Source organism: Mya arenaria, chromosome 1 (genome assembly GCF_026914265.1).
Source record: "Mya arenaria isolate MELC-2E11 chromosome 1, ASM2691426v1".
In the NCBI taxonomy this organism is placed as follows: Eukaryota; Metazoa; Mollusca; class Bivalvia; order Myida; family Myidae; genus Mya; species Mya arenaria.
In genome coordinates this window covers 45,661,364-45,682,892 of record NC_069122.1, presented here as the reverse complement: position 1 = coordinate 45,682,892, position 21,529 = coordinate 45,661,364, and the positions used below count along the sequence as shown (strand labels likewise).

General features: G+C 35.3%; 1 protein-coding gene across 2 annotated transcripts in view; it reads right to left on the bottom strand.

Annotated features, from left to right (window-relative positions):
- The window catches only part of LOC128229395 (kinesin heavy chain-like), a 52,031-nt gene that overhangs the window by 14,541 nt on the left and 15,961 nt on the right, over positions 1 to 21,529 (bottom strand). For both annotated transcript variants that reach the window (XM_052941299.1, XM_052941308.1), the window contains 10 exons: positions 21,227 to 21,328; positions 18,032 to 18,181; positions 16,583 to 16,774; positions 15,876 to 15,993; positions 15,209 to 15,371; positions 14,376 to 14,538; positions 13,045 to 13,116; positions 8,684 to 8,800; positions 6,710 to 6,846; positions 4,103 to 4,182 (listed from right to left, as the gene is read on the bottom strand). In XM_052941299.1, coding sequence (XP_052797259.1) covers positions 4,103 to 4,182; positions 6,710 to 6,846; positions 8,684 to 8,800; positions 13,045 to 13,116; positions 14,376 to 14,538; positions 15,209 to 15,371; positions 15,876 to 15,993; positions 16,583 to 16,774; positions 18,032 to 18,181; positions 21,227 to 21,328 — 1,294 coding nt within the window. The remainder of the gene's footprint in view (positions 1 to 4,102; positions 4,183 to 6,709; positions 6,847 to 8,683; positions 8,801 to 13,044; positions 13,117 to 14,375; positions 14,539 to 15,208; positions 15,372 to 15,875; positions 15,994 to 16,582; positions 16,775 to 18,031; positions 18,182 to 21,226; positions 21,329 to 21,529) is intronic.

Genomic DNA, 21,529 nt, shown 5'->3' with positions numbered 1-21,529 from the left:
CGAAATAACCTTTTCAATATAATAAGGTTTTCATTAAATTATTGTTTATTTTGGCATGTTTACGTTTTATGTTAAGTTATATTCGGAATTTAGTAGGCTCCAGTCATCTTTCACAGAAATGACAAGGTGTTCACAATGAATATGTTAATTGAATCACATAAACCTTGACACCTGTTGTGAAAAAAACCCTGAAAACCTGAGAATAATTTTACGAATGCATCACAGTTCACACGTGCATATCACCATTGGTCTACCCAATAGGATACTACAGGCCCTAATATCACGAAAAAACTTAAGTCCAATCTCTGTCTCAACTCATTTTACCACATAGCATCAAAAGTTATTGAAAAATAACATGCTTTAACGCCTTTGAAAAGGCATTCTATCATATAATATGTTGATGTATACCTTTGGTCAAGATTTCAAGGGAATAATATTCTACAGCCAAAAATGTATTGGAGTACAATTTCTTGTTTTTTAACAAGCATTTTCAGTGAAAAGATATCCCCCGCCAACAATGGCTTGTTTGTGCTTGATGGCTTGTTTGTGCTTGAAGGTTAAAAAAAATCTCAGAAAGAATAAGATAAGCACATTGGTTTATCCGGGCAATAACTCTAAGGAAAATTGACCAATCCAAAAGAAAAATAGACAGGCATCATCACAGTATGTTGGTTCTTATTTATTCCAAGTGTCATGAAATTCTACCAGCTAGTGGCATAGAAAAGGCTGCAATAATCAAGGGCAAATAAATCAAGGGCAAATAACTCATATAGAAATAACACAATCCAAAATATAAATAAACAGGCATCATCGCAGTATTTTGGTTCATATTTATTTCAAGTTTCAAGAATTTCTACCAACTAGTTACTGAGAAATGGCTGTAAATGAGAGTTTTTCAAAAAATCAAGGGCAATAACTCCAAGTACAATTGACCAATCCAAATAAAAAATGAACAGGCATCATCCCAGTATAGTCATTCATATTAATTTTAAGTTTCATGAAATTCTGCCAGCTAGTGACTGAGAAATGGCTGTGAATGTGCATTTTTCAAAAAATCAAGGGCAATAACTCCAAGGACAATTGACCAATCAAATTTTTTTTGGCCTGGCATCATTCCAGTATAGTGGTTCATATTTATTTTAAGTTTCATGAAATTATACCGGCTAGTTACTGAGAAAACGCAGGTGACGGAAGGACGGACGGAAGGAAGGAAGGACGGACGGAAGGAAAGACGGACGGACAGACGGACGGAAGGACAACGCCATTTCAATATCCCCTCCCTATTTCATAGGCCGGGGATAACAAATACTCAAGTATATTTTTGCTCTGGAATTAAGTTTCTTTGAAATATTGACAAAATCGTTTTATCAACACATTTCAGGAGAAAATATGTTTTTAAAAAGTATAAAAACATGCAAGATTTTTTCATCATATTATGCTTTCATGTGGTAAAATGAGTTGAGAATGTAATTTGACTATGAGTATTTTTGTGATATTGGGGCCAAGAGTCAGGTCACTACAGAATTTATTTTTCGAAAATTGATTAAAAAAAGCTTTGGTAAGTTATTTTCAATCTTAGTAAACAATTTAAGTCTTACATGACCAAGAATGAGGCATTCTTCTAGTTTAACAAATACTTATTTGGTAAATAACAGCCCCCAATCAATAAAACAATGCTATAAAGTGAATGTTTGTAATTTCATTTATGACATTACATTCAATATTTTATTACCAATTACTTATAAAAAAAACATAATTATATGATGTTATTTCATGATGGCTTCACTATTTATGATATCACCTCTGGGAGGTAACTCTAGAAATGTTTGACCATGGGTGATAGGACATCTCCCTTGGAGTATGATTATATTGTATTCAGGCCTTCCCGCAACCACTAACAAAAAAGTAGGAAAAAAGTTGGAGGTTTTCTGACAGAAAAGAAGGAAATAGTAGGAATATTTTTTACAAAAAAGTAGGAAAAGTAGGAATATTTTTGGTTAAATATGTATTTATTAATAGCTATTAACTTACCTAGAGGAGATGTTTTTAATGCAAAATCATACCATTCTATATGCCACATTGAATATTTTAGTGAACGATGCTTGGTCGGTTTCTGTTGTTTAACTGTGTGGGTGAAAAGATGATGCACGTCAAAGTGGTACATGATGCCACACCTTTTAACAACAGAAACCAGCCAGTTTGACATCTTTTGTTTATTTTTTGCAAATAAAACTAGCACAAAGATCGAACTTAAATATTTTTGCAGACTTTATTTTTAAAAAAGTAGGAATAGTAGGAGCTTTTTAGAAAAAAGAAGGAAAAAGTAGGAAGCTGTTAAAAAAGTAGGAAAAAGTAGGAACGCCGGAAGGCCTGTGTATTGCACCTGACATTAGAATAATCATTAACAGTCTTGTATCTATATCCAACTTTTAGGACTTGGCAAAAAAATCATGATGCAGGATTTAATTAATTTTTTAATCTTGGTTTAAATCCACAAATTTAACAGATTTTTTATGTTACTCTATAAAAATATTTCAGTCTCATATCACAATATGTTGCGCAAGAATATATGATCGCCATTGATGTTATCACCATGGACGTCATGTGACTCTGACTTCAATTCCTGTCCATGACATCATTTCCAATATTACATATGCCCTTATGAAGACCAAGATGGCCCAAACATTGTTAGATGAAGTGTTTTTGATATGGTAGTTAGACTTTGTTTATAATTATTTATAACTTATAAATACTCCATGAAACTTTCAAGGTTTTTACGCACTTATTTAGTAATACACTGCCTATGCTTACCACATAACACATCTGTTCCTTAATTACATACAAAATGCAATTTAATTGACCTCAACACTGTCAATAAATCTTAAGATGCAGATATAAATAACAACTTTTGACATGTAAGACAGTTCTATAGACATTTTGCAACTAATTATAAACGAAAGCCTCAACAAAAATGTGCAATATATTTATAGTTCTTGACAGTGCACGGTGTTTCACTTATTATTATTTCTTTTTCCCGTTCCCCCCTCAAAACTTTCCCCATTACATCACTTCATTTCCTTATTTCTTTTATATGACTTTTTTTGCCATCATATCCAGCTCACTGGTCTGGTAAGGACATAAATATCGGAAGAAGTCAATGGTATTCACAAGAACATACCTGATGTTTTAATTGTCAACATTAGTTACGTGATCACAAAGCAAAAGACATCATCACAGTATGTGATAAAGGCCCTGAACAATGACATATTAGACAGGGGGTCAAAATTTGAAGGCATGTCGAAAGACAATCGGGATAACTATGCAAATACGACCATGCAGTAAGAATGTTGTTTTTGGTACATGTACACTAAACGGAACAGTGCCCCAATTTTATCATAAATTGTTCTTGATATAAATGTACAGAATCTTTCACGTTATTCAAGGGAGGCAATTTTGGAATAAAAGGAGTTATGCTATTCTAATTGTGCATATGTCCAAATTACTATTACCTATAAATGTTCAGTCACTCCATCAAAATGTTGAATAACGCATTAATATTAAATCAAGGAAGGTTATAATGAGAAAATAGGTAAGCGATTCATGAATCTTGTACTATGAAATCTAGTACACTTGTCATTTTTTTTCCAAAGTTCATTCCAACAGGGATTTAAATAGCTGATAATTTTTATCTTTGAAAAACAGCCTGGGATGTGTTTGAGTATTGGGGATTCATGCCAAAAGCTGGGTTAAGACATTTTAGAAAATGTTTCCAAAGTCATTTATATTAATTTCAATACTTAAAATTCAGGTACTGCTAACTGCTTTTGGTGCAAATGTCCAAGTAAAAAACAACCATCTTTACAAATGTTCAACAGTCAGAACTTAAAATCTCCGAAACATGATTTGAGTGTTAATCCTAAACTTTAGAACCCCTGTTTTATCAAAGTGTAACCTTTCCTGCCATGACTTGTTAAGTCAGGATAATCATGAGCATGCAGCGATCTATAACTCTACACCACATAGCCATCTGAGTGTCGTTTCAAACAATTAATAATTAAGATCCTAGCATTTTTTATGGAGGTTTAAACTCTAAAAAACTAACCAATCTGTGCGGCGTGTCCGCGGCGGGCAAGATTCTTCTGTCTAACAGCCTCCTTGATCCGGTCAACCTCGTGCTGGTACCTGCAATAAGTCGGATTTCATGCAGGTAAAGATTTGAATACTAGAGATTACACTCATTGGCTTAAAGTTATCAATGATACCCATATTTTTTTTTAATAAAAATAAATTTCATTATTTCTCTAGCAAATATTTATATTGTTTAGGTTGATACAAGAAACATTTTCAAAAGCAGCTGCTGGTTGCTATGCTATAAGTTCAGATATATCTGGACTTTTATCAGAAATCTCATACATAATTGTGAGAAACTTTTCTTTGAACAGCACCTTACAATGACTGACATGATCTTATTTTATGTTATAAATAATGCTTCCAAGAAATATTTTAATTCTTCACTCAAATGAATTACCAGATTCATAAATGCATACTAAGTTTTTTGTTTTATTTGAACTGTATTGTGAGGACAGTTATGAGCTTGTGTAAATTACTCTTGAGTAGAAATTCATCCTGGCCCCGATTTCTCGAAACTTCTTAAGCTAAACAGGCTTATGTCGCTTATTTCAATAAGCCATAATACATACTAATAATGGATTTTAATTAATGAAAATTGGTTTCTTCTAATTAGCGTACAGATTTTTCTTATATAATTTCTAAAAACTCTTAAAGAAGTAAAGAGGGTAGAGAGGCCAAGACTTCACCACTGGTGGGACTCAAACCCAACAGCACAAGGGTGAGAGGCGGACACATATTCCACTACACAAATCACACCCTTTATTAAATAACCCTATTGTCAGTCGTGCAAGGATATAAATACAGTTGAAACCCGTTGGATCGATATTGCTTGGCCTAATATCCTTGTTGACTCAAACTAGATGTAAAGGACTGATTTTGTTTTACTCTGTGTAAGCATTTCCGCTTGGCTTGAAATTCACAAGGCTCGAAGTATTTTGGCCGGTCCCTGGGATATCCAGCCAACGGGTTTTGACTGTAGGGAAGTATAATTTAACCGTTCAGATTATATCTCCTGGAAAAGAATGATATTTAGGAAAACTGTGATAGAAATATATATTAAGGGTTTATATTATCTACATGTATGTGCAAACTTGCTTGGGTTTCATTGGAAATTTCATTATACTATATATGCTGCTTTGCCTGTGCAATGCACGATGTGACGTGTTCAAAGATTTATTACCTCTGTTTCGAGCTAGAATCTAAGCTCTCGTAAGATGCAAGCCTATTACACAATTGGTAAAAATAATTAAATATTCATTCAAGTCTTCATTACCTTTTGAGTTTATTTTTGATACTAAATGTTCTTCATCTGTTTAAAATTCTGCTCAAAATCCAAAATAAACTATATAAAACAAAAGATCTAACAGTTATGTCCTTATTAATTCAACCGCATTTACAATTTCAACGAAATGATGTTTTTTGTTCTGTTTTTAAAGCTTTAGCCTGACAGGTCAGATAAACCTAGTCATCACAAAAAAAAAGAAAGGAAATCATGTAAAATGTATGCAAATCATTTCCTAATTTGACAGCTGTTCTGTGTGTTATATAACACATTTCTGCAACATCATACAAGCAAAAAAAGGTTGTCAAACCGTACACACTCCAAGTGCCACTTTGTCAGAAACATGTGGAAGAGTGAGTGTTGAAATGCATTGAAAAATGGTTGCACAAAGTTTTATGAAAGTTGAGACAAACATGACAAGGTGATTGTGACCTTGACTTTTGATCAACTTCCAACTCGCTCCATTTTGCAAATTTCCACTGTCTCTAAGTAAACCCATTCAGAAGTACTTGTGGGACAAAGTTTTCTCCAAGACTGTTGAATGTGACCTTGACCTTTGTCATAGATGTGACTCACCTGAAAGCTGAAAGGCTGAAACCCTTTTGGCAATGGGTTTGTGGGGCGCTTTAGACCCTTAGATGCCCCTTTTTCAGAGAGCATAAAAATTGAAAATATTCCGACAAATCTAAAGATGACTAAATTAAAAACATGCAAAGAATCTCATAGACTGAAGAAAGGGCAACTATGTAAAGAAAATGTACACTTAAACATGTGCCAGTTGGAATGTAGCCTTGCCTTATTGTTTATCTAAAGTTGTTTGAAACCCAAAGCACCCAATAAGAACCTTCAGTGCAGTTTCAATGGTCTGGCAGAAGTAAGCAATTCATTCAGGCTCAATATAAAATTGACAGTAAATTATTTGCCTCCTTTTTCAACCAAAGTTATTCATTGTTGTATTCATACCTCTTTCTGTCGCTCATTGCCTCTTCTTGGTTTCCTTCAGCAGTTTCAAGTACCTTAACTCTTGTCTTATTTGAAAGATTATATCCACTGAATGTAAAAATAACAGTAAACTAAGTTATCTGCCTCCATTTTTTAACAGGAGATAACTCAGTGTAGAATCCATACCTCTTTCTGTCCCTCATTGCTCCCTCCTTGGCGTCCTTCAAGGCAGTTTCAAGGGCCTTAACTCTTGTCTTATTTGAAAGATTATATTCCACTGAATGTAAAATAACAGTAAACTAAGTTATCTGCCTCCATTTTTTAACAGGAGATAACTCAGTGTAGTATCCATACCTCTTTCTGTCCCTCATTGCTCCCTCCTTGGCGTCCTTCAAGGCAGTTTCAAGGGCCTTAACTCTGTCCATTGTGGCTCGAAGACGTTTCTCCAACTTGGGCAGTTCACAGCGAAGATCTGCATTGTCACGCACCAACTGTGAAAAGGGAAATATAGGAATTATTTTTTTCCACCCTTTTTTGTTAGTAAAATTGTATCTAACTTTAGATATTATTTTCAAACTGAAAAAAGTGCCAGTTTGTCAGGGTACGTAAACATGAAAATAAACTTTTACATGCATCAAAATACCAAAATGTATTTCAAAAAGAAGAATTAAAATTATCACAAAATACGATAGTCAGAAAAAAATTATCCAGTACAAAAACAAAACTACTGTTGGGTACTCAAGATTAGGGTAGGTTGAAAACTGGAAATATTTCTTTTTGCAACAACAAAAAATTGTTCTACTAAAACTTCTTTGCTAGAATAAGAACAAATCAGGGCCAGTTGTTTTATCGGCCCTTGTACTTTGAATGAATGCTAAAACAATTGTTATTTATTTGACTATTAACAAACTCAGTCAGAGAGAGATTTTAACCTGGCCAAGAGTATAAATATAGCATTGGATCTACTTAATAAATAACCTCTCAAGTTCAACCTTGAAATACTACTTTTTATGTGCATAAATTACAATAATGTATATAAAGACAAGTTATATACTGTTTGCCTTGACATAGGTTATATAAATTGTAATATTCAATGCATCCTGTCAACCTTACACTTTTATAACAAGTCATTACCATAGATGAATTTCAAATATAACTTGGCAACCTTAAGGGACTTACTTGTTTAACTCTGCATGTTTACATAGAAATCAATTTACTGGAAACTTAGGCTATGGGAGACAACTCAATCGAACTGAATCGAAACAATACACCCAAATTTATAGCAGAGATTCTAGCCATCAGAATGCTGGATTGATAGTAGTTAATACCTAGTTTTATTTTTATTTTCTTAAGCTTGATTAAGTTGATAAGCTGATAGCTTTTAGAATCACACTGGAGGCCATTTAATGGGTAGACAACAGAACTGATGCTATTTTCAGAGACACTGAGAAGGCATCCCTTGTTGGGGCCATGAGCAGAGATATCAAATAGACTACATCTAATGGACAAACTTGCCCATCATGAATACAAGATAGTTCTGTCAAGTCAGTGCAAACATTTAAGCGACAATGTTTTCGTAAATCCTAATTAGAGGAGAACTGCTCATGTTCAATTAAATAAGGGCATTATTTGACATAAGTTTAGACCAGGGTTCTGGACCTTACTATTCATTTGTATATTTTCTCTAGTAACATACCGTATGTACCAAAATGCATTTGAATATCTTAATTTATTTTTACTAATGGCTAAGATCGGGTTTGCATGGCGAGGCCACTGACAATGATGCAACAGTTGACGACAATGCTGACTGTTCTTTGTAAAACAGACAAGCTGAAAATATTTTTCAAATGAAGATACCCAGTTTATAACCATATTGGATGAGAGGCCCATTTGTTGCCTGTTCAAACCTCAAATACTTTCCAAACTATGGTGAGCATATGATTATAATTTCTTACTTCAGGGGCCGGTTTCATTATAGGACCTTAATCAGAACTTCTGTATCTGTATAAATGTCACAGATGGTAACAAGTTTGTTTTTTTAATCATTCAACTTTAAATTCATTTTTAATACTGACTAAATTTCAGTCAAAAATATCTAGCAAAATAATGAAAATATGACACAGAGTTCATTTCAATTTACGACTTAGATCGACTAAGATCTTTATTGAATTGGGCTACAAGGGAGCAAAACTAATTACAGTATATGGAGAGCACTGGGATGCAGAACTTCTTACATCTTCTGTTCAGTATATGTTGTGATATAAGATGTTATTGATTTGAATGTAATGTTCAAACTTGTGCAAGGGGGAGATAATTATTCATTCCTACCTGTTTGTGGACCTTGGTGAGTTGTTCCAGGTTGTTTTCCAGGAAGCTGATCTTCTGTTTCTGGGCGGCACTGCCTCCCACATCTTCCTCATCATCCTCCTCTCCCTTCTTGGAGGTCTGAAAGGCAGATAATTCTTGTTGATTAATGAATGAAAGGGACTTAATTCAGGTTGGTTTCATGGGTGAAAGGGCCTAAATTCAGGTTGGTTTCATGGTTAAAAGTGACTTAATTCATGTTGGTTTCATGGGTAAAAGGGACTTAATTCAGGTTGGTTTCATGGTTGAAACAAGAGCTGTCACAGTATGTGACGAATGCCCCTGAATGTGACATTGACCTATGAACAAGGTCAGTACATGAAAAGTTAAAGATCAAACAAATACATATGGCAAGTTATTTTAAATTGCCTCTGAACATAAAAAAATACCACCCATACTTGACAACCTACATTCTTATGTCCTTATATTCAGCATTCCATTGTGAATAAACACAAAGTGTATCTTTCACCTTAGAGGTAGGGACATGGGTCTTGCATGTGACACGTCGTCTTGGTATGTTGAATACATGTGGCAAGTAATTTTAAAATCTGTCCATACAAGAAAAAGTTACAGCCCGGACATAACAACCAATACTCTGTATCTTTATATGCAGCACTCCATAATGAATAAACACCTAAGTGTGACCTTGACCTTAGAGGTAGGGACACGGTTCTTGCACGCGACACGTCGTCTTGGTATGTCGAACACTTGTGGCAAGTTATTTTAAATTCTGTCCATTCAAGGGAAAGTTACAGCCCGGACACGACAACCTATACTCTATGTCCTTATATGCAGCATTCCATTGTGAATAAACACTAAGTGTGACCTTGACCTTAGAGGTAGGGACACGGATCTTGCACGCGACACGTCGTCTTGGTATGCCAAACACATGTGGCAAGTTATTTTAAAATCTGTCCATACAAAGGAAAGTTACAGCCCGGACACGACAATCTATACTCTATGTCATTATATACAGCATTCCATTGTGAATAAACACCTAAGTGTGACCTTGACCTTAGAGGTAGGGACACGGTTCTTGCACCCCACACATCGTCTTGGTAATTCAAACACATGTGCCAAGTTATTTTATAATCTGTCCATACAAGGGAAAGTTACAGCCCGGACACGACAACCTTTACTCTATGTCCTTATATGCAGCATTCCATTGTGAATAAACACTAAGTGTGACCTTGACCTAAGAAATAGGGACACAGATCTTGCACGTGACACGTCGTCTTGGTATGCCGAACACATGTGGCAAGTTATTTTAAAATCTGTCCATACAAGGAAAAGTTACAGCCCGGACACGACAATCTATACTCTATGTCATTATATGCAGCATTCCATTGTGAATAAACACCTAAGTGTGACCTTGACATTAGAGGTAGGGACACGGTTCTTGCACAGGACACGTCGTTTTGGTATGTCAAACACATGTGGCAAGTTATTTTAAAATCTGTCCATACAAGGGAAAGTTACAGCCCAGACACGACAACCTATACTCTATGTCCTTATATGCAGCATTCCATTGTGAATAAACACTAAGTGTGACCTTGACCTAAGAGGTAGGGACACAAGTTTTGCACACGACACGTCTTCTTGATATGCCGAACACATGTGGCAAGTTATTTTAAAATCTGTCCATACAAGGGAAAGTTACAGCCCGGACACGACAACCTATACTTAAATCCTTATATGCAGCATTCCATTGTGAATAAACACCTAAGTGTGACCTTGACCTTAGAGGTAGGGACACCATTCTTGCACGCGACACGTCGTCTTGGTATGCCGAACACATGTGGCAAGTTATTTTAAAATCTGTCCATACAAGGGAAAGTTACAGCCCGGACACGACAACCTATACTCTATGTCCTTATATGCAGCATTCCATTGGGAATAAACACCTAAATGTGACCTTGACCTTAGAGGTAGGGACACGGTTCTTGCACGCGACACATCGTCTTGGTATGCCGAACACATGTGGCAAGTTATTTTAAAATCTGTCAATAAAATTCTGAGTTATTGAGTCGGACGGACGGATGGACGGTGCGATTTTAATATGCCCACCTTCGGGGGCATAAAAAATCAGGTTGGTTTCATGGGTGAAAAGGACATAATTCAGTCTGATTTTCCATTTCTAGACGGCCCTGCTTTCCACAAAATCCTACACATCTGGAAAGTACATAATTAATGTTGATTGTATGCATGAAACAAATTTTTTCATGAATGAATTCAAATGTGTAAAGAGGTTATTCAATGTGGGTTTTATGTATGAATGGGATATTCACTCTACAATTAAATTCAGATCTCAAAGGCAGATCATTTTATTTGAAAGTTAATATCGTTCCTTTAAGTTAGTTATTTCATATCTTAAAGGAACATAATTTGCAGTTGATTTCTTCTGCTAAAGGGATGTATTTCATGTGAAGTGCACGTCTGAAAGGTCACCAATTTGTGGATAGTGCTATACACTAGCCTACATATAGGAACTACGGTAGCTCTAACCAGGAGTAAATTAAGTCTGTTCACTATGTAACATGATCCAACAAGACAGTTTCTGTCACTGTAAGGCAGCAACAATACTTGGTCAAATAAAATTGCAAAATAAATGAACATCATCCATATTTGTGCATGGATAATAATAGTTCTAATCAAAGGAAAACATTTACATTTTGACTTTTCAACCGACACAATTTACCCTCCAGACTCCATCCTATAAACACAGGTTTTTAATTTGAAATTATTTTGGTAAAATAATAAAGCAATTAAAACACTAACAAATATGACGACCCCCATATGAATAATAGCCCCATGGGATTGCAAAACTCTAACAATTAGTGTACCTATTGTACCTAAGTATGGTTGCTAAAGTGGGGCATTGATTGTGTCGTGTTCTTGACTGAGGATCTATTTAAGTACCTTAAAAAAGTTTTCAAAAGTCGAAAAGTACTTAAAGACTTTATTTAGTTTCACAACAGTCATTGCATTTGATTTATTCAACACTGAACATTAATACAAATAAATCATTGTGTGAAATTATTCTTAGCAAATATTTGACGAACATTTATTGAACATTAGCTTTATTTATGAACTTGAAATGAAACTTTATTATTCAAATGATGAACATATTTTATTAAGCTTTGAGGTTTTGAGCTAAGCATAGAAGTGATACACACATACCATCACGTATACAATAATAACAAGATGAGCGCCGTTCTGTCAGGAATTATGGACAATTGAATAAAATATGCATGGACCAAAATGCCAGCTGATTTGAACTGATGACCTCAAACTCAATAGAGGTCATCAAAGGTCATGCCCAACCTCCATGTCAATTTTGAGGTACATCAGTGCAGGCATTGGTCAAGTTGTCTCTCAAACAAATATTTTGCATTTAAGTTCATTTTGACCTTGACCTTTGGACCTTATGACCTCAAATTCATCTACTGGTCACACCCAACCTCCATGTCAAGTTTGAGGACCATAGGTCTATGCATTGTCTAGTCATCACTCGGACAAGCTTTTCACATTAAAGGTCATTGTGGCCTTGACTTTTGACCTGATGACCTCAAAATTAATAGGGGTCATCTACTGGTCACACATACAACCTGATTGTCAAGTTTGAAGGCCATGGGTGCAAGCATCGTTATCAAATTATCACTTGACTAGCTTTTGTGTACAAGGTCACTGACCTGATGACCTCAAAATCAATAGGGGTCACTACTGGTCGACCCAACCTCCAAGTTCAAGTTTGAGGACCATAGGTCTGGGCAATGTTAAGTAACCACTCTGACTAACTTTGGTCTTACGACCTACGGATAGACTGATATCCCAGCCCACATGAGCAAAGCAATATACCCACTCTACTTTAAAGGGGGACATAATTATTCATGATTCCAGTTTTACATAAAGACATTCATAAGCCTTTTCTGATCGTACAAGACTTGCTTATTCATGATCTTCAAGTAGTTCAGTATTCAGGGCTTTTCAAGCTTATTTAGTCAGAATAATCAAAGATTTACATACAATTAGGAACAAACACAACTATAATATCATGTTCTTGTGTTATTTTTTTAATTTAAGGGAAAAAAAGGCTAAAAATTAAGAAAACTGTTCTTTTCAAATATGCCCAAATTTCCCCTATGATAATGATTGTGAAAAAGCCCCAGTACTTCAATAACCACAATTTTGTAACAAGGTTGATCAAATTATCTAGTAGTCCAAGAAATTATGAACTAATACTCTTCTTATGAGCCATTTTCTAACATGTCAGCAGAAAAAAAACATCATTAATTTACAAGCATATTCCACCAACACCAACTTACCTTTCTGACCCTGTTCTGCAGGTCTTGAACAAACAATTTCTTCAGGTTATGCAATGTCTGCAGCTCCTTGGCCTGGAAATTCAAAACATTTACAGTAAGACTTTTGGTTGCAAAATAATGCAAAAGAAAATCTCTTATCTCCAAGATATTCATATCCATTATATAGAAAATTGAAACAGTCCTTAGATCTCGGCACCAATAACATAATCAAAGTGCATGCTATTCTTTCCCAATAATTTGACATCATCCGTCCCCCAGGTTGTCATATGTTTGCAAGCCATTGACAATAATGCTCAATTTGGAAGCCAGGTGACCCCAGGTAATTTTGGAATTATTTAAAATTTGCTTATCACAAATATGTATTTATTGTTCAATGAATGACAAGACAGATAAATTGATAGGAGTTTTTGTTCTTTGTTTCAAATCAAATGAGAGGTGAAATGTCCACCACCCTAACCTGCTGCCCCCTCTTACCCTAACTTCCAAAATTTGTGAAATGCAATCTTTCAAGGCCAAAAAATCTTGTTTGTGTAATATTGTTCTTTATTATTTAACATATTCTTTCTCTACACTTACAGCCCATCCAAATGATACCAATACTATCGTGTCACAAGGCCCCAATACTATCGTGTCACAAGGCCCCAATACTATCGTGTCACAAGGCCCCAATACTATCGTGTCACAAGGCCCCAATACTATCGTGTCACAAGGCCCCAATACTATCGTGTCACAAGGCCCCAATACTATCGTGTCACAAGGCCCCAATACTATCGTGTCACAAGGCCCCAATACTATCGTGTCACAAGGCCCCAATACTATCGTGTCACAAGGCCCCAATTTCTCGAAAGTTATTAAGCATAACAAGCTTAAGTAACTTACTTAATGAAACCAATTTTTACTTATCTTGATTTTACTAATTAAAAATAAGCATTAGTAATTATCATAAAATGATTTCTGTTAAAATTCTAGTCTTAAAAATGTAAAAAATACACCAATATACCAATTTAAAACAAAAATAGTGAGCTAAGCTTAAGCCTGTTTCAAAGAACTTAAGATGTTTCGGGAAAATAGCGGCCAGGCATCAAAATTTCACATAATCGTACACAGGTTATCTTGATGATGGCAATGTATTGCACCACTTGGGAAAATATAAATTTCCGTTTACACTTATAAAGAACATCTCCCATTGAATTAAACTATAATTCTCTACAAAACTGTTAGAAGTCATTAAATATCTACCCCAACAGACTGTGGTATATGGAATACATTTTTATTTCTTCCAATCATGAATTCCAAAAACATCTGGTCAAAGTCATAATCAGATGACATACCACAGTCTCCTCCAGGCCCATAAGGTCCTGTCGGCCCTGTTCACGCCTGTCGCGCTGTAAGGACAGCTCAGCAAGACGGGATGATTTATCGCTTTCTTCCTGCTTGAGTTTGTCATAGTCTGACTGCAGTTTCTCAAGGGCTAAGGTCAACTTCTGGTTTGTGCTGTAAATAGAGAAGTTTGGTTACTTATGGTACAAAGCAATCGATTGATCCATTGGCAGTGGGTCAGTCACTACCAGGGGTATGATTTCTCACTTTCGTCCTGCTTCAGGTAGTCACTGCTAAAGGGCCAGGGTAAGCTTCTTGCTTGTGATGTAGCTTATATATAGTTTCAGAGCCTGTTCAAACATCAAGAATATGAAGTCATTTGCAGAAATGGTCCCATAGAGGAAAACATGATGTTTTCATTTTTGTAAGAATTTGCCATCATAAGCAGACAATCATAGCTATTACATCCATGTTTGTTTAGTTATTATAATCTTGGTTAACAGCTGTTTTTATTTTAACTTTAATTCCTAAACAGGACTATTTTCTAAGATGTCGTCACATACAACATGTTTTAGAACTGCTTTCACCTCCAACAGTGTTTGTTTCAAACTCAATTGACTCTAATTATACGGCTTGTTTTAAAATAAAAAAACACAAGCAAAATGTTTCTAATTAAATACCTACTCCTTCAGTCGGTACCAAAGGCCCTGTTTGGTTGCTATTTCATCCCTCAGTGAGGATAAGTGCTGTGAGTGGTTAACTACGTGTGCCCCCATCTGGGCCTCAGGGGCTTGTTCTAAATTATTTTTTTAGACAAACAAAATGTTCCTAATTAATTTCTTACTCTTTCAGTTGGTCCACAAGGCCCTGCTTGGTAGCTATTTCGTCCCTCAGTGAGGATAACTGCTTGGAGTGCTGTTCCCTGTGCACCTCCATCTGGGCCTCGAGGGCTTGTTTCATGTCCATGGACGTCTGTAGCTCCTCCTTCGCCGACACATGCACTTGCTCTGTGGAAGAAAATGAGACGCTAGATATAATGGGAAAAAAAATAAAAATTAAGACTTCGAATAAGACTAAAATAAACTAAAGAAGTTGAAAATTGGATTAAAAGAATTTAATATTTATTATGGCTCTTTGAGAAAGTTTTTACAAATACCTCCATGAGGCCTAAAAAAATTACATTTGGTTCCCGACCCTACCTACGAAATAGGTGCCAACCCTACAAGGGAGTTTCAAATCTTGAAAGCTTTATACAGAAGATTACATTAACACCATTTTCCAATAAAGACAATAACGTGCTAAGACTAATTAAAAAAAGAAGCCTACCTACCCTACCCATTTTTGAAAAGGATGTTACCCTATCCAAACAATTTTTTTTGGCCTGAAAAACTAAAAGATCTTCCATCATACACATTCTCTGACATTCTGACCTCTACAACAGAGAGTTAAGATTTAAGTAAATTAAGGATTACCAAGTGAATGTGTCTCACTTATTGGTATTAACAACCTACCAGCAGCTGCTGCAGCCACAACTCTCTCATTCAGCATATCCATATTTTCTTCAAGCTGTCTCTTCTTAGCATCCACATCTTGGATGGTTTCTTGGAGGGACTTCATCTTAGCCTCGTGCTGAAAGTGGGCAGAAAGTGCTCAAAATAATGGTTGAATGTAACCTTGAAAACCATGTATTCAGCAATTTATTTTGAAATCATCTTTTTGAATGCATTCCTTAATCTCACATATTTCAGAACCATGCATTCAGAGAAGCTGAGAATCCCAAGCATAGTTTTATTTGTACAGTTATTTGAAAAGAGTGTGTTGGATGATCCACATGTTAAGAATTTTGAACCCTCAGAAAATAATGTTGAGTATTGAACTCCAGATGTGCAGCGAAATAAATCACTGTGTATCAAATCCCAATTTTCTTCATGCAGTCCCTTCTTTGCTTCCATACCATGTTTGATTTCTTTGAGAGAATTCATTCTTGCTTCACAAAAGAAGATTGTGCATAAAAAGTCTTATGTAACCTTCATAACAATATATTATGTTCCAATATCTTCAAGCAGTCTGTTCTTTGCTTTGATATCATTAGTGATTTCTTTGAGAGAATTCTTCTTTGACTCATAAGAAAAGAATGTGGGTTACTTCGGGGTTTTTGTTTAATAGCCAACAACGACAATAATTTCACAATACCTCTACTTTTTCGCTTGAAACTCACCTGCTGGATAACCAGCCGGCATTCATCAAGTTCTTTTTCGGCAGTTGAGAGCTTGCTATTGACATCAGCCTGGGTTGACTCAAGAGCCTGTGCCCGCATGACGAGCGTTTTCACCTCGGACTTCATCTTGCTGATGTAAAGACGAGCCACGGTGAATTCCTCCTCAATCTTGTCACTGTTGCCCGTTACCATCTGTGAGGAATAAAGATACATGTAGCACTGTTTGACATTTTACGAGACGAAACGAAAGTAGTAATAATCTATTAAATACAGATATCGAAGCATACATGTATTTAGTGTTGGGAAGTGGTTCCTATTTTACTATCGATAATCGGTTCCACTCAAGTAACCGATTATCGATAGTACAAACATTTTTTTAAAATACTAGAAATTGTAGTTTTATTCATGTACAGTATTAAACTCTTACCGGTAATCATTATATGCATATATGTTATGTCTATGATTAAAGTTATTAAGTGTTGTTGTATAAAAAATAGTTTATTTTCTTGCTCATTGTGGCTTTCATCAGCCATTTTGTTAAAAATAACATCTGAACACTTACTAATTTTTTTTATAATTTTTTTTCCGATGATCAATTTTAACCAAATATAATTGATTGTCGCAGATTTCAGGCCGAACCAACCAATTTTTTATTATAATGGATCATCTGAACACTAAATGTATTATCAGAATTCTTCAATACGTCATGAAAAGATATCAGGGCTGGTAAGGTTTTGACTAGCAATTTTCCCGGACCAAACTATCAGTGTTCATAGGAGCTTAATAGGTCATCTATGAGCATAATAAATGATGTTGGCCTGGGAAATACAATTCAATTAATAGTGCCAATAAAGATTTGTTGAAGTATTTGATTTTACCAGAAAGTAAGAAACTGCCTTAGCCTAATTCCCTTCTTTCTGCTATTTTTACAAATTGTTTCCCAGCCCTAAATCTCAGGTTCCAAATTTCCCTGACTTTTGCTCAATTCCAAAATTTCCCTGAACAAATTATAAATTCCCTGAATTCCTAGGATCTTTTTCCCCTGACTTTTCCCTAACCTTGGAAACCCTGTTGATAAGAGTCATGGGACGTGCTCCACATGTGGATATTGTCATATTGAACATGTATACCAAGTTCCATGTTAATATCTCTCAGGTAATTGCCACGGTTGATGCTTCAAATGCTTAAAACAATAATGCTTTGACAATGCCTTATTTTTTTTCATTGAAAAACAGACAAGCTAAAAAATATCGTCTAAATATTTGAATATCGTATAAAATTTGAATGAAGGCTGTATTTACTGTCTATTCCATCTATCAAAACAGAGACTGTGCATGAGACATATGTTTGGCGAAAATTAATGAATATGATTTTATACTGTTGTTCACTCTCTGTTGTGTTGATGGCAAGACAAATTGTTCATATATAAATACAACATTGTAAACCTACCTTTGTCTCAGCAGAGTTTCCGCCCACGATGGTGCCGATATCACTGAGGTCTCTAAGCAGAGACATCATCATATCGGTAATCCTCTTACGCTGGTGGAGGGAGGAATCCTTGGTAGTGTCCAGCTCTGACTGTAGACTGTTCAACAGGTTCTAAGGGGAAATAACAATATTTAATCACTAACAAAACAATACACGGAATACAAATTTCAATTTCAGAGATTCCTGACCTACCGTATTTCAGCAAGTGATCTTTTAAATAAAGGATATTCCATAAGTGGTCATTCAATACAAAACATACTAAAGGACTTAATAAATTTTGTATTGAATGACCACAAATGTAATATCATCTTAACATCCTAAATACATAAAATATCTCTATACAGTAGAAATGTTCATTAATGACATCACAATAAAAGTTAATACACTAATTACAGATGAAGAATCTATGATGTTGATTTCATTATGGCAATGTGTAGTGTTTAAGCCAGGAATTAAAAAGGACAGGGTGGGCCAAAAAAAGGGCAGGGTTGGCCAAAATAGGGGCATGGTGCTTTCTTAAATGGAAAAACAATGTGCACAATATTAGCTTTGTATTGTTGTAAAACGACCATTTTCATGCACACATTGTAGTAAGATCCCTACAGAATACTCTTATTCTTCTTTCTTGTTCATTTTCACTTCAGACACTTTCTTTAACATCTTGGGTTGTTGTCTCCAGGGCTCTCACAAGGCTGATTTTTTGGGGAAAAGTCACTTCTCCCACCAGTGAAATTAGGGAGAAGTGGGGAGACTTTAAGGAAAAAAGATATTCATCGTAAAACCTGAGATAAATATTGTGCCATGCCACAAAACTTTAAATTCACATTTACTTTGATTGCTTTTACTAGATGGAATGTTAAAGTGTTATTTTTTGGCATATCAAAAGTGTACTTGTCTAGAGTCTCCTTTTTGCAATGTATAATTTACTTCTAAAAAGCATCTAAAATAAAAACAAAGACATTTAAAAAAATACCATTTGAAACAATCAGAATGGCCTTATATATGAGCTGTTAAAAACATTTAAGTGCAGGGGGCGAATCTTGTTTTGGTACAATCAGGATAGGGTACGAATGTCACATTCAGCTTTGCTGTTGTTTACTTGTCTTTGGTTAAATAAATTTCAATATATATGCTGACATTTTATAACAAAATGACATTTAAAATCTTTATCCTTCATGAAAAACTCACTAACACTTCATAATAGAACTAGAAACTCCGAAAAATGTTATGACAAAATGGCCGAATCTTCTACTTTTAAACATCGTACAAATGAGGAAAATACTGTAAGTAAACGCTATATAAAGCAAATAAAAAAGTTTTGAGATTACAAAACAAATTTTCATTATGAACATTCAACACAAAAACTATCAAATATTGGTCATGAAGTATTGAGTATTTGATTTTCTTAGCGCCACCGTCTGTTTCAAATGAAACAATGTTCTAAAAAGTGTGCCTTGTTTTTAAACTGCAAGTATCAGTTGGTTACTAATGCTTGACAACATTTTTCATCAATTCTACGCTTTTTCTATCGCAATTTAACAAACTTTTTATCATTTGACCAGTGTCTTCTCTGATTGGTTAACATGGGACGTTTCGATAATTGGATGATAGACGACCCAAGTATGTGATAAGGAGATTACCGATTATTAATGGCTAAATTAATTAAATTTGTAACAACATCGGCATCAAAGATCAACATTTAGAGGTACAACTTCGATGTCTCAGACAAGGAAAAATGTGTCATAATGAACAGCAATTAGCACCATATTTATAAGCGTGAATTACCGTTAATCCGACCCGCGGTGATGATGGTCGTGTGCCTTAGCACGCACAGATCTGTGACAGATTAGGAAATGGCGACATGGACCAATGAAATCCTTATAGAGCTTGATAAACAACGATCTGAATGGCCAGAGGGCGCAAGGGGGCGTGAAAAATATGACAGGGCGTGTAAAAAGGGGCAACGGGGCGGGGTCAAAAAAGGGCAGGGCGGACCGCCCTTCCATTCCCCTTTAGCTAAAACACTAAATGTGAGAATGATACAGGGTTCGAATTTAGACACGCATACTCGCAAAATGCGAGCGATATTTGCAAATTGCGAGTGACTTTTATTCAAGCTCACAAAATTCTGCGAGTGGCTTTTGTTAGACAACAAAACGTTAAAACAAAGGTAGAATAAACATGATCCTAACTCCGCTATGTAGTCAAGTGTGATCAGTTTATAAATGGCATGTTTACACTACCAGTATAGAGTAGGCTTTATGGAGTCACGCTCTAAGTTTTCAAAAATAGAACAAGTACGGAAAAGGCCGAGTATAATCTCGGATCTTTCCGGGATGCTCCGAGGCGTGCCAAATACAAAGTGAATACAAATGACGTAATCACCTAGCTCAGTCAATGGCTAAATTTAACGCTTTCGCGTTATATGTTAACCCCATCAACCTTGAAATATATCCGCCCAAGTCAAAGTGAACAATGTCAATGGACAGCTTTGTTATCAAAAAGCGGCCAGCATCCGATGAGTCATCTGTACCCCAAAAAAAGAATAAGCCATCAACAAGTTCTAGTAGTCGAGTCACTCAAGATTGATACTTTTTAATATTCATAATATGTGTAATGTGTAAATATCTACTTTAATTAGACAATATTATAGGGGAATAAAGCAAATAATAAAATTGCGAGTTGATTTTTCATTTTGCGAGTTGCCTCAAAAAAAAACTCGCAAATTTTTGCGAGTACTCTTCAAAGTTAAATTCGGACCCTGTGATATACCGTAAATAGGTGTACAATTTATTATTTAGTTTTGAGAAGTCAAGCCATATAAAATGTGTTTTTTTAAAGAATATAGACCCTCAAAAACAATTAAGGTAAAGGTTAGATTTATTTTACGTTGCAATGATCGTTGATGATCAAGAACTTGCAACATAAGCTCTGTAAAGCTTTTTACCATATGTACAGTTTTAAAATCTGCTATGTACATGTAATGAAGAACCATTTACCATTCCTGGGTTATAACAATTATTATCATCAACATAGCTCTGAGTAGGGATCAAACCCAAGACCTTCTGATTCAAAGCTAATATGCTAACCACGCGATCATCGCGATCATCAATAAGGCAGAATGATATGCGAAAAATTACCATAAAATCCACTTACAATTTTCTGAGAGAGTTCATCATTCAGCTGGTCATATTCGTTATTCTTTGCTTCCACTTCCTGGGATTTCTGGTCATAGTTCATAGCCAGCTCCTCAAGGGCCTGAAATAGGGGTCAGGAATTATTTACTATAAATAGGGGCCACACAACATAAGAAAGTGTGTGTTCTTAGATTTCTTCAATAAGCTCTATATATGGCTTCATTTATCCAGGTTTTTTAAGCTTAAAGTCATCTCTTCCATTGTCTGAAATAATAAATCACTTTTTCTCCGTGAATTTTATGAGTGTGTCTATAGTGTTATT